The 14,205-nt window shown below is 46.3% G+C and overlaps 1 protein-coding gene across 7 annotated transcripts in view; it reads right to left on the bottom strand.

The window, feature by feature from the left end:
• Nucleotides 1-14,205, bottom strand: part of NTRK3 (neurotrophic receptor tyrosine kinase 3) — a 192,909-nt gene that overhangs the window by 36,526 nt on the left and 142,178 nt on the right. For all 7 annotated transcript variants that reach the window (XM_085234301.1, XM_010717488.3, XM_085234302.1 and 4 more), the window contains 3 exons: nucleotides 12,038-12,168; nucleotides 8,814-8,986; nucleotides 5,086-5,329 (listed from right to left, as the gene is read on the bottom strand). In XM_085234301.1, the coding sequence (XP_085090427.1) occupies nucleotides 5,086-5,329; nucleotides 8,814-8,986; nucleotides 12,038-12,168 (548 nt within the window). The remainder of the gene's footprint in view (nucleotides 1-5,085; nucleotides 5,330-8,813; nucleotides 8,987-12,037; nucleotides 12,169-14,205) is intronic.

The raw sequence follows: 14,205 nt of genomic DNA, 5'->3' as shown, positions 1-14,205 counted from the left end.
ACACCTCGTGGGACATACAGAAGGAATGATCGCCATGAGAACAAGGACAGAAATAATGAATTGGGTTGGGAGGAAGGGGACATAGGAGTAGACAGATGCTATAATATTTCCAATAGTATATGCAGACTCCTGCACATAGTAGGAGTATGGCCCTGCCCAAGTGGCCCATCTGAACCATCACTAGGTGTCTGCAAGGAAGATCTCCAGGTCACTCCAGGATTTCCCTGTTCTTACTTAAGTATGATCTAGAGACAGGGCATGCCCTTCATAATCTTACCTAGTACCTAGGAGAAAATGATGCTCTTTCACCTCTAAGTCTCTCCTTAATGTAACGTATATTTACAGATATGAAACCGTCCCAACACTCTGTGAGATAGGAGGGAGAGAGAGTAGCACACTGTATTTCATAGAGCCATAGAATCATAGAATGGCTTGGGTTGAAAAGGACCACAGTGACCATCTGGTTTCAATCCCTCCCTGCTATGTGCAGGGTTGCCAACCACCAGACCAGGCTGCCCAGAGCCACATCCAGCCTTGCCTTGAACACATCCAAGGATGGGGCATCCACAGCCTCCTTGGGCATTTTCCACGTGAGAAGAGGCAGAAGAGATAAAAGCAATGATTAACCATTTAGTATCTGCATAGCATTTACCTGCTGGAAATTGACCTTTTGCTGGAAGCTGAATGCAGTACATGCATTGTACCTTTTTCACAAGACTCCTCTCCGCTATCTGTGCTGCCAAGGACTGAGTTTGCCTTCTTAGAATCATAGAACCTCTTGGGTTGGAAGGGACCGCAAAGATCATCTAGTTCTTTAACCCACTGACATTGAAGCATTGAGTCTCTAAATCTGCTTTCATTGCAAGCCTCGCCTATTAGTCTTATCAACCATGCTGAATGAGTCTCCAAAGGAACATGAACCGGGCAGCTGTTAAACCTCACTGATCTATTACTTGCATGGAAACTTCACTGGATAAATAGTTGACTGCAGCCCAGGAGAAAGAAAACAGTTTTGATCTCCAGGGGATAAGAAATAGAGAAAGAGTTGGTCTAGATGAGAGAAAGAATCTGACAGTGAGCACTGAAAATTATCAAAAATATGTTTGTTTTTGTTTTTTAAATCTGACCATATTAAGAAAAGAGAAGAAAGAAAATGTTTGCAGAGTAAACCTTCACGCTTCAGAGGAGGAGGCATCTGCCAGAGGAATCTTAGACTTTTTAAAGAACGCTGACCTAAGGCCAAAGTCATAGCAGAAATGTTGTTTTGGCACCAATGGTCTAAGGATGGGAGAGCCAAGGTTCATAGGAAGAGATATTAATCTTTTATTAAATCAACTGATATCACCGCAAAAAAAGGAGGAAAAAAAAAAAAGCTCAGAGAGGAATTGTGTGTCTAAAATGTTCTTTTCTTCCCCCTCCAACAATATCAGATGTTTAATAAAAGATATTGCTTCTTCCTGTAAACCTTGTCTCTCCCAAATCCAATGAGCACTCCATAGTGTTGAAAATGCAGAAGTCTTCAGTGCATTTTTTTATTGTGTTTTTAGCTCTGTGTTGTCAGAAACTTATTTTCAGAGCCATGTGCACTTTTTTGTTGTTTTTTTTTTTTTTACAAGCAGGTGTCCTCCTCATGATGAACAGCAACCTGGAGCACATTCAGGACAGACCTCTGCAAAAGGACGGTGCTCAGCTCCTGAGGGGTGTCAAGCCTGGGCTTTGGGGCAGGATGCTAGAGGGGTAGGACATAGCAGAACTGGACAGAGGGATGTCTTCATGAGATTCAGTGCCTGCATTAATCCTTCCTCTAGTCAACCCATGTCTTTGCTGCTGATGTCCCACCCATGACAGCATGTAACCTTGGAATTTATTAAGGACTGCTGACTAGGATTTAAGGCTGCTCTCTTCTAAAGATAAAGAAATACTGCCCTTTCCTTGAGTGGCTGCCAAATGACTTTGTTTGGCAGCTGGATTACTCATTCCGGAGGAAGAAAGGGAACTGATCTTGGTCCTGCTCCATGGGCAGGCACCAGATGTGCTCAGTGTGACTGGGGCACAACTTCCCTGACCCACAGCATCCCACCACCTGGTGTCACAGTCCTGACCCATCTCTAGAAAGTCACTTGCTCACATGTTTTCTAGAAGGAAAACAAGCGGGAAAAAACTCCTTCCGAACCTTTTATCTCCCTTACAGACCTATCTCACCTTGCATTCCTATACAGACCTAAATGAAAGATCGCATGGCACATTACACAACACATCCCAGAAATGTTCCTTCAGCATCCCTGACTTGTCACACAAGGGTGGGCTACTTCTCCCAGCCTCCCCTATACCTCCACCTTCCTCCGCTTTCTGACCTGATGCCATTTCACTTCTCCCCTGCCTACATCTCCACAACCATCAGGGATCTGATGCACAAGGAAAAAGATGCACCTGTGTTCAGGCAGAGCATGGAGACCCTTGGAGAGAGACGAAACAAACCTCTCTGCTGCTTTTGTTACTCAAATGTTTCCAGTACCCAAATGTGTGACAGGAAATTAAGCAATTCACCTTTGTAAAGCACTTCTGCATCCCACAAATGCAGGAGGCAGATGGTGTTTTTCCTTTGTTTTAAAAGATAAAAAATGGGAAAGAGATTAAATGCCTATGAATTAATCATCGGCCTGGAACACACTCATATACCCACGTGCCAATCTATCCGTGCTCGTAGGGCTTGGGCAGCAGCAAATGCAGGGACCCTATCAGAATGAGATCCTCCAGACATGTCATTTGTGGTCAGATTTGAGTGTAATCCTCCACTGTGTACCCAGAAGATTATATTTAGTGGAATCCTCCCTAGGCTGCAGCTTGGGCACGCTGTATCACCTGAAACAGAACTTTGCTCCAGGTTTCGCCTCTGGGAATGGCAGGTTGTGTCAACAGCAGAGATGTTGTGCACAAACATCGAGAAGCAGTCCTGGGAGTTTTACCACTTTGGCTGTGGATGTGACCAGGGACTGCAGAAAGGAGTTTCAAAGCTTAACTCTACAGCCACATCTCCACCTTCCATGGGGGAGGACCAGGAGAAGTCTGGTTCTAACGCTTGAGGTCATTTGTTTTCACTCTCTATTCAAAAACCCTCACTCAGGGTATCTTGGTGGGTTTTGTGAGGGGCCTGTGTATTTGAAAAGACTGTCTCAGGAGCCTTGAAGAGACAGCTTTCCTTGCCAGAGATGCTGGGAATTAAAATGGTGAGGAATACAGAGCAGAAATGCACTACTGTTAGTGAAACCAAACTGCTTATCTTACCCGTGTTGCAGGAGAAAGTAAATGATTCTTCATAACGAAGTAAATATAAGTAATCAAAACCGTAATTTCCTAGGATCTCTCTCTGGATAGCAACAGAGAAAAGGTCTCCATGTATGCAGAGGACTGAGTTGGTGATCTGGAGTTCTAAAAGTATCACAAGTCTGATAAGCAGGATAAACCAGTTATTGCTTTGGTCACACACAGCAATTTGTGTGAACAGAGAGAAGTCCACTAACAGAGCCTTATGACATGGCATGAGAGAGCACAGAGCAACCACGGCAAAGCACTTTGCACAGACAGGACGAGGTCTACAGGACACCACAGAGAAGACAAATCCCACTATGGTGAGCTGGCCTATGAAGATCTCTGCAGTTTGTACTTCTTGGGGGCCCTCCCATCCAATGCTCATTTGCTGAAGGACCCAAGCAAGTGCATGGGTGATCTCACAAGCTGCTTTTCATCTTCCCCTGGGCACTGCTTTTCCCTACTCACTATCTACTGATGTTTCTGCATTGTTGGGACTGTAGCTACTTCATGACTGCCCAGTCAGTCCACTGAGACCTTTTCCCAACGTGGGCTTTTGTGCTGCACAGGGAAGATTGGTTCCCTCACTAGTAATTAAACTTAGTCATAAGGCAATGCCCTGGCCTTGGAGAGATGACATGCCTCAGCAGAAACCTTATCATCTTTTTTTTTCCTTCCCAGCTCCACTTTGCAACTTCCTATCACATAAAGAAAACCTCTGCCATCAGATCAAGCCCACAGGTCAACCCTTTCTTAGGTAACTGATAAAATTCGGCCTCAGAGCCAAAAATCTGCACTGTAACCAGAAATAAACCAGCCTTACACCAAGCACCAGGCAAAAATCTCTGCTCTTTCTCCTGAAAAGCCCTTCTCTGCTGGTGGGTGGCCCAACCACAAACCCCTACACTGTTGTGCTCCGCACACTTTGTACATTCCACTTTCTCAAGCTGAGGAAGAGTAAGAAACATGCATTCTTCCCAGGGACGCTGCCATCCCGGGCAATAGGGCAGTGCAGCTGGAGACAAAGGCAAGGGGACATAACGAGCATAAATCACAGAAGATAAGGCTGGAAAGACATTTCTGACTCACTGAGTCAGTCCCCAGAGACTAGTGCAGGATTAGCCTCTGCACTAAGCCCAGGCATTTTTATCTAGTTGTTTCCTGGACTTCTTCAATGACAGGCCCTCAGCAACCTACCTCTGGCAAATTATTCCATTGTCTAAATGATGTCCCTGCTGGAAAAAAGTGTTTTTGAGGTTGAGCTGAAATTGCCTATTATTTCCTTTTCCATATTTTATGCACTTATCAGTCAGTCTTTCAGTTGCCTTTTCTCTAGGTCCCTGTATTAAGTTTCTTTAATCTAACACAAGAGGTCACAGCCTGTAGTCTTTTAATCATCTTTGTCACCCTCTTTGGATTACCTCCAATTTATCAAAGTCTTTGTAAAAAGGAGGAAGAAAAATAGGAAGGAAGGAAGATCAGGATGACATCAGAGTCATCCCAAAGTGTGTGACTGTGCTGGGGTATCACGGGGAGTTCTTGTGTGTAGGCATCTGTATGGATGTCTGAACTACAGGCGTGTCCAGGACCAAAAGGAGTGAGGACAATGGTCTGGGGATCAGGCAAACACAAGTGTGCCTGATGGACATCTGTGTGCATGTTTCATTGAGGGAATAAGCAAATGAGTGAGCCCAAGAGCTCCAAAAACTGATTTACTGTCACATTTCCTAGTCTCCCTTCACTCTGAGCATTGGATGGCCACTGGAGCTGCCTTACCCTGTAGTAATCAGTGCTGTAGACATCTCTTGACATCCCAAAGTCTCCAATCTTCACCAGCAGGTTGGCTCCGACCAAGCAGTTCCTGGTGGCCAGGTCTCTATGGACAAAGTGCTGGGAGGCAAGGTACACCATTCCAGAGGCGATCTGGCTAGCGATGTGGAGCATCTGGGATAGCCCTAGCTCCCCTTTGGCTTGTCGAGGCTGCCCATCCACGAGGATCATAGCATCTGGGCCATGTGCCCTATAAGGAGGAAGAAGCAAAAAGCATAGAGTTGGGTCTCAAAAGTGACCAGGAGATAGGAATCCCATATGGTTGCAGCTCCTGCTGGGGTGGGGACTGGCCCCCAGCTCTGTAGTGTGAGCATGTGCACACAGCTCCAGAGGAAAGAAAAAAGAAAATCTTACAGAACAAGAGGTTGGGTGAACATTTGGTGGGGTGAGTAGGTGCCATACATCCTTCTATCCTTACTCTTCTCCAAGAAACCTCTTATGGCCACAGGTGAAAGACAGTCTGCTAGGGCAGAGCGACCAGTGGCTTGATGCACCGTGGCCATTCTACTCTCTGGCAAGACCTGTGTAAAATGAATTGGCTTCCAGATATCTACATGTTTGCTGTAGTTAATTCTTATACCTTGAAAACATTCCCAGGTGTGGAGCTATCATCCTCTTTTCTTCCCCAGCCATCATATTTGTTGCTTACTTTCTCTATTAATCCCATACAGCCTCTTCTGTTCCATCCGCACACCTTATCACCAAACAACCTCCTCTCATTTGATATACCAATACAACCAGAGGTCACAGGCAAGGTTTCAGAAGAACACCAGCATCCCTGGAAAGTATCCTTTATACCCTAAGCTGTCCCAGAGGTAACACAGGTGCTGTAAACTCTGAAGACACAAGCAGAGGTGCAGGGGTAATGTCTGAATGTCAGCAGATGGAGAGAACATCCTGGACAATGAAAGGCAACATTTTGCTGAACAAAGTGCATTGTAAAGGCAGGACTTGAGGTCAGGGTCACTCCTGTCCTGTCCCCCTTTAAATCCTCTCCCTAGCTGTGTACCAGCCTATCCTTGCTATGCTCCCTCTGTGATGTCTCTTTCCCCAATGGAGCTCACACTGCTGTAGCCTCTTTGAAGGTGGAATAACAAAAGCCCTCATATTTAGGGAAAAGCAAGAGATTTTGCTGTGACTTTCCTCCTCGTGACTAAGATGCAGTACAGCATCTCCTCTGAAGCTTTGAAACTGTTCTCACTGAAATAGTTCCTGGCATTTCACCCTGTTGTCAGCCCTGCAGAGAGCCTACAAATTAAAATGCACACACAGAGCTTTCCCTCCTTCTTGATATAGGAGGACACAAGACCCAATTTTTTTCTCTCCTTTGTTTCCTGATTACCCTGTTGGGCATAGGGCAAACCAAGGAATCCAGACATTCAGGGTCCAACCCATAGTTTTTGCTGCTGTGTTCAGTTCTCTCCTGCTGCCCTGCCACCAGGAACACAGCCCCAAGGGTTCTCACCTGCCATCTCCTTCCAGAACAGCTGGAAGGGGAGAGGAAACCCAGAAATGAGGGCTGAGGGGCCAGGAGGGTTTTTGGAAGCAGTGAGTGTGGGATGGGTAGGACAAGGAATGGTTTCTAAAACCATGCTGGACATTTTATACCAGACATGCCTTGCAGTTACACCGTATTTAACTGTGGATGATACCTGGTGTCATCAAGAGTAACTATTCCAAGATGAGAAGTGAAGGACATAATACCATCTCGTTACTGCCACCTTTTTCAAATATAGTAATTACCCCCAAAAAACTGTCTGCATCCGATGGGAACAGGTCATGTTTAAAACATGATCAGCCAACACCCTCCTTTCACTGAGTCCCTCTACATCTTACTATACAGGATTTATCCATGTATGCCCTGCGTAATACATATTCCTTCCTCCCCTCCTCCATCCCACATGGGTATAGTTCTGAAGGAAGGAGCATAAGCCTGCTCCTGAGATTAACTGGGGGGATAGTAGTGCATTTAGTTGCATCAAGAAGATGTAGGGAATACAAAAAGAAGCTGCCCATCTCTTCTTGGAGCAAGGGGTTTGCTTCAGATTTACGCCAAGATCATAAGATTGGCTGGTGCCTGACAAAGAAGCGTGGCTTTTGGTTGTTTTCTTGTTCCTTTTTTGTTCTTTCTTAGGGCGTGGTGGAGGCTTTTGTCAATATGAGGAAGAAAATAACCTATGTGTGTGTACTGAAGGGAGGAAGTGATGGAGATATTTGGTGAGGCGAGAGGGAATGCAGTTGTTCCAGACCTTGAGAATGGGATCTGAATGCTCAGAAGCCCCCACTCCATGAATGTTGGCCCTAGAAATGCTGTGCTTCAGCAGTGCTGTGTCTGTATTTCTCCAGAGCCCCAGTAAAACCTACTATCCACCAAGGGAAACCTGAATCCTGCATCACCCTCTTGACTCCCTTGCAGCTTCCATCCTGAGTCCGACCTGGCCAAAAATGTCATCCATCCAGAGCATGAAACAGAGGATGACCTATAAGTTCATATTCAGTCTGCCTCTACTATGCCAAGTTGAGGGGGGAAATCAGTGCAGGTGTGTTCGCAGCTCTGCCACTGTCCTGTGGATGCTTCATGAGAGCTGCAGACAGCTTGGCCCTGCTTGAAAGAATCACAGAATGACTTGGGTTGGAAGGGACCTTAAAGATTATCTAGTTCCAACCTCATTGTTGTCCACAGGCAGGGTCGCCCATGGGGTCCTTCCCCACAGCCCTTCTGGTGTAGGTGATTGCTTCAAAATGAAAACTTCAGGAAAAGATCTGTTTCCTTGTTTTCCTTGGTCAGAAATGGGTTGTGATGATGGAAATATAAGCACAGCATATATCCCGGCCCCAAACCTAGATGTGATGTGCTCGAGCTTCCTGTTCCCACTGCAATCATGCTCACACTTAGCAGTCAAAGCAGGAAAATATCAAGGGTCCAATTTTGTAAATACTGGGAAATAAACCTACTAATTATTTCAAGAGGTAAGTACCACTCCACTTGCATGCAGGTTCCTCAGCATAATTTCTGTATCGTGGGAGAGCAGCACCACAAACATCCTCCCACCATTGCTCTCTGCCCCTCATCAGTGGCAGATTCAGGGCATGCAAATTATCTGCTAATGAATGGTGACTGGTGGGGGTCCAGCAATTTGCATCTCTCTAGAGGCATAGAAGGCAATTATGGCATTTCATCTGTCATTGCCCATCTTCTGGAGTAGCGAGGTGCCACTGGTTAGGATATTTTGTCTGCTGAGATCCAGGGCACAAGGACCAAGGATGGACTGCACAGACACTGCCTGAGGCCTCTCCTAAATTTTTCCTCTCTTTTCTGAATATAGAAATGCGAACTGCAAATCAGTAAATGCCCAGGATAGCAATTAGATGAAAGACTCCAGAAAGATCCCTTCAGGAGTATTTTAGTTCTGGTGCTATCGAACCAGTATCTGGGTGGCATGGGGAGTCATGGCTGGTGACCTTCCAGCTTCAGACTTGCAGGGGTGCGAGAAGAAACATCACCTGGACAACCCTTGGAACTACCAAAAAGGAAATGTTGGGGTAGGACTTCAAGCATCAAATCTGCTGAGGACCATCCACATGACTATGGCTCTCTGGAGCACCACAGACCTACGACCAGCCACCCAGGGGTACAGCTGTGCTGCATCTGCCATGCCCTCCTTTGCACATACCTCAGGAACTTGTTCAGGTCCCCATGCTTCATGTACTCGAAGACCATGATGAGCGGGTCTCCATCGCCACACACACCGTAGAACTTGACAATGTGCTCATGCTGCAGGTTGGTAAGCAGCTCTGCCTCCCTCTGGAAATCCTTGCGGGCTGCCAAGGTGGGATCTTTCAGCGCCTGAAAGAAGGGACACGTATGTACGGGATGGGCAAAACCAGAGGAGGCCAAAACCAAAGGGGTGGTGGCATTGAGGAAGAGCTGATGAGGACAGAAGAGGATAGGAACCACCCAGATGCATCGGGAGAGCTAGCAGCAGCTACTGGTGGCACCACCTCAACATTTTGTTCGTATGTTTACCAGCCCAGTGGGGTCTCCAACTCATTTCCCAGGAAGCAGCAAACATGCCACAGAGGGTAATAGCTTCCAATTATTCCCAGCTTGGGCAGGATTTGTACTGGTGACCTAGGGGTGAATGGCTTCATATCTCATTATTATTAAATTCCTGAGCCAGCTAGTCCTCGCTATCTGTCTTTTATTTTGAAATAGCTGACTATACTACCTTTATTCAGAAGATGGATTTGCCTGGCTGTGCAGTTATTGTGTGGATTTTTCAAACTGCCTCTGAAGAAGGACACTGTCAAGACTTTTCTCATAATTTTTAAAATCATGTTTTTACTCCCCGCTGTTTGTAACAGTCCCCCTGGCAGACTGATGCTGAAATCAGTATCCTAACTGAGAATATCTTGTCTTTCACATGTGAGTGGACCAAGCTAGGTTGCAGCCCACCATTGCAGGGCTGCTTTGAAGATGCTGCCGTGGGTGCAGCTGCTGATGGAGGTGGGTTACCAGGCTTGAAGGCCAGCCTGTACATGAGTAACTGGGCAGTTTCATAGGAGAGCAGAGTGTTGTCATCGCAGGATATCAAGGGAGGCCACTTAGCAAAAAATTTGGGATGTCCAGAATATTAGGCAAGATGGAAGAGCCATGAGAGCTGATGGCTGTGCTGAGTTCACATACAGAGAAGTACCGAGTCCTCCCCAGAAGCTGCTTTTCCCCATTGAGCAGATCTCCTGCAAGGTTTTACCCAAGCCTTAGGACACTTTCTCATTCCCTTTTTCTGCCCCTCACCCTGCTAGGCACATGGCATAATATTATTGTAATTCTATGTCCTCTGGGATAGCTTGACTAGAGATATTTAGATGGATGATAGTTACGCTGTGCAGATGGCAAAGCATCCATCCTTATCTCAGGCACCCAATTACTTTTAGTCATTTAACATCTTCATAACTTTGATGCTTCCCATTATTTCTTTTCTCCCCAGGAAAACACTTCCCCTCCCCCATGACTCCTTTCTCCCCTTTTTCCTGTAGTTGCACATAATATTTCAGGTTGCAGCGAGTTTGGTTTCATCTCCTTCTCACTCTGTCACTTCCACGAGGTGTGAGGACTGTGACTTTGTAAATATCACACAAAATGGGATATTAAAAAAACATTGCTACGGTTCCACAGCCTTTAGAAGTGAAGGAAACAAGAACTGGAAGCAGTAGAACCAGGAAAGAATTATAGAATCACTAAGGTAGAAAAAGACTGAGATCATCTAGTCCAACTGTCCATCCACCACCAATAAAAGAAGATGAAGGCTCAAGGAAGAGACCAAATCTAGAGTAGAAATGCTTCTCCTAGGAAGGTTTGGGGTGGGTTGCATTTGTGTTTCCATCGTAGGATTGCTATGTGACATCAAGCCTGGTATCTGCAGTCTGGCTGCAAAGGCAGGTCGGTCACTGTCCTCCAGCTAAGTGGATTCTGTCCCCTCAATTTCCTTGAGATTCTATCTGCCATGGTCCCCAAATGGGGACCATGCAACCTCAGCACCCAGCTGGATGGCTATGAAAACAAGCACACTCACTTCTAGAGAGCTCTCAGAAACAAGAGCGGTCATCACAAAGGAGAAGCCCATAGAGAAATGAAAAATATGTGTTCAGAGGACGTGCCCCGAATAGCAGCCCCTCCAGCATTGCTAACACTTGACTTTGTAACCTCAACGCTTTTTGCTGACTATACTTTTTTAGTGCTTCTTAGAATGTTTTCAGAAGCAAGCTGAATAGAAGAGCAAACTTATCCACGCCATCACATCAAAAGCTGATCTGCAGGGTTGCAGTTTTTAGATCCACTGGAAATCTGAGTCCATTTAGCCACAGTCTTTCACGGCCTAGTCCTGGCCCTGGGAAGGAGCCCCCTGGAACGCAGCAGGGACAGACCCCACATCCTAAGCAGCATGCCCTGTTGCTGCTCAGAGCTGCGGTGACCATGGAAGTGGCTTCCACTCTCTGTTGGGAGCATGAGATCTTCAAGAAACGCAGCCAAAGCTCAGCTCAATATGTGAAGCCTTTTTTCCCCCCTTTTCTTTATTCCTTTCCATTTTTTAAAAAACCTACAACATAAAATGTGGCCCAAATTAGAAGAATGCTTCCTCCCCCCCGCCCCCCAGCTGGCAAAAAGCCTGATTTCAAGGCTCCGCTCCAATTCTGGATCTGTATGATCTGTCGGGATGAAAGGCACTCTGGAGATGTAAGCTCATAGCAGCAATTAACAGAAACAAGTTTGGATGCTGTTTCTGCCTACATGCAAATGAAGATCAGTAGAGACCTGAGAGATGGGATCGCATCGGCTGACACCGATGGGCAGGTGCCAGCCACATAACTAGGCAATTAATGATGTGGGTAGCTGTGCTACCTTGGCTTTAACCAGTCCCAGAGGTGAAAAGTGCAATCTTGCAGTTCTTGCTGCCTTACTTCTTTCATCTTACAGCAAAGCTGTCCCAGCAAACTGCTCCCAGCAAACTGGTTGGCCGTGCTTAGCTTTCAAGTGCTTATTTTTGCTGAGGCCTCTTTTTGTTTCATCTTCAGCAAGTTAAATCCCTTAAGAGAAGGTCCCAGTCCCTCACAGAGGGAAGGCAGCCTCCCCACCACAGCTACGGCTGCGCAGATCTGAGCCCTTCCAGCCCCGCTCCTCCTCCACGTCTCCTGTCCGCGTCGGCAGGAAGAGAAGCTTTGGCATTGGCGAGAACAGACGACCTTGAAGCAAAACGCTGGAACTCTGTGTGACTAAGTGGATTTACCACAATCTCCGGCATCAGATAAATCTCATCCCATAGCCCCCAGCCCTCCCCTGCCTCCCTTTCCCACGCAGCCCCTGATGTACTCTCTGCCACTCGCCCTTGGGATTTACCTTCACTGCCACCAGCATTTTGTCATTGGTGGGGCTGAGGTTGTAACACTCGGCCAAGAACACCTTCCCAAAGGCACCTTCTCCCAGCTCCCTCTTCAAAACGATGTCTCTCCTCTTAATATGCTGGACATCTGTTGGAGGGAGGGGAGGGAGAGGGTTGAGGGAAGAATGAATCAGGGTTAATTCAGGGAACGGAAAACAATTAATTCAATTTTCTAGCAAGCTGAAATTGCTTTGCAAAAAAATATCTACAGGGATCTTTTCACCCACCCACGGAATGCAGCCATCTCTGGGACGGAGTTAGGCTTATGCAAAACATCTGTGAGGAAAGTACTTGAGGTTTATCACATTTTCACTACAACTTGAAGCAGGCGAGTCCTCAGGGAGAGGAACCTTTGGGGCAAAATCAGCCACAAAGACCTGAATCTTTCTGGAATGATCCAGGAAATAATTAATCTCCTGTGAGATGAGGCAAAGGTCACATACTTCTGATGCCAGGCTGGGTGAGATTAGAAGGTTGAGTTTCCAGAAGCTGTTGAATTTTGCATTTCAGTGTGGATCAGTTTAAACCTAAACTCAGGCAGATTTCTGAGGCTAAACACTGGCAAGGCAAAGAGTTCCCAAGAGGAAGAGCACCAATAAAGCACCCCAGCACCTTAGGGCACTAGCAGGAAGTGGCTGGGAGCACCAAGCACTGTTCTGCAGCAAGGCTTCAACCCACATCCATCTTCCACACAACCATCCCTTCCAGGTCATCCCAGGACAAATCCCTGGTACAAGGGGTGAACTCAAACCATTAGTTTCAATGATCCTTTTCACTGACATTTAGGATGTCAAGGGCTGACAGAGAATAGCAACTGAGGCTCCAGGAAGACTCAGAAGAGCCACAGCTATTAATTTAATGGAAATACGGAAGCCCATAAAGATTGGTCTGCACCAGCTGTTCACACATCACCTAACAGGGTCATTCATAAGGGCTAGATGTACCCAGGTAGTAGGCATCTAAACAAGGGTAAACAAATGACCAGCAAGATCTCCACAAACGCAGGGTCTTGATTAAATGCCACTGACTGCAAGGAGAGGTTGAAGGTTTCCATGCTTATTTTTGGGGATGACACCAGGGCACAGCTACGTCCTGCCAAAACACTAAGCATCTTTCTAGCGTCACTGCCCATACAGCTGCTTTGGCAATATGAAGACGCATCTTTTTCATGCCTGAAATGGTCTATGAAGGCAGCTAGAGGCAGCTAGCTATCCCTCTGTATTTCCCTTCATTGGAGCTAACTGCCTGCCTTGGAAACTGCTGTGGAACAGATCACCCACAGCTTCAGCTTGATAGTCACAGCAGGGCAGTGAGAGCTGTACACTCTTCCCCGGCACTTGGTGAGCAAAGCTGACGCATCAGAGGTCTGCCCAGGTGGGAGCATTAGATGGGACAGTGCCCTCTCCCACCCTGAGGAATTTGTAACTTTGAATCTTTCCTATCTCTTCCACATGCCACAGGAGCCAGTGTGAGTGGCTCCCATCAGCTCAGATCATTTTCCTTGGGACAATGTGGATGCAAGAGTGACTGAAGCAAGTTTCACACTGGCTGCAGGAAAGCATCACGAACAGCAATCCCAGCCTACCACCAGCTCCTGCCACCCTTGATTCAGTAGGCACCAATACTGGGCCATGAGTTCCGATGCCTTACAGCAACCCAGGTACAACTCAACGCATTCAAAAGCCAGCAGAGTGAAAGAGTAACATCATAATGGCTTTCATACAATTAAGATTTCTCATTAGGAGCTCACAAGCAGGTTTAAGAAACTGCAATCTCTGGCCCTTTTGCTTGTTAAGGAAGATGAATGCAGCAAGATTGCATAGGCAATGGGCCTTGTAATAAATGATGCTTCTAAGAGGAATTTCATTGACCTTTTCATTAATCGTTCAATAGACCGAAAACTGTTAGTAACCAATATTAATAATATTAGCAACACTAAGGAACAGAATGGAAGGCATATCCAAAATGACTTTGGTTTTGACTCTGCAATGACAACGAGTGAGAACACATCACGTGGACTTTGCCTTCTCCATCTGGTTTAGCTGAGTGTTTAAGGAGTACCTTGAGAAATCTGAAATATTACATGTTGAAATGTTAAGCAATGCACTTGGGCGAGGAAAGTCCT

This window comes from Meleagris gallopavo, chromosome 12, assembly GCF_905368555.1.
Source record: "Meleagris gallopavo chromosome 12, MGAL_WU_HG_1.1, whole genome shotgun sequence".
Taxonomy (NCBI): Eukaryota; Metazoa; Chordata; class Aves; order Galliformes; family Phasianidae; genus Meleagris; species Meleagris gallopavo.
Note: the sequence above shows the minus strand (reverse complement) of the source record. Positions and strands in the feature narration are given on the sequence as shown.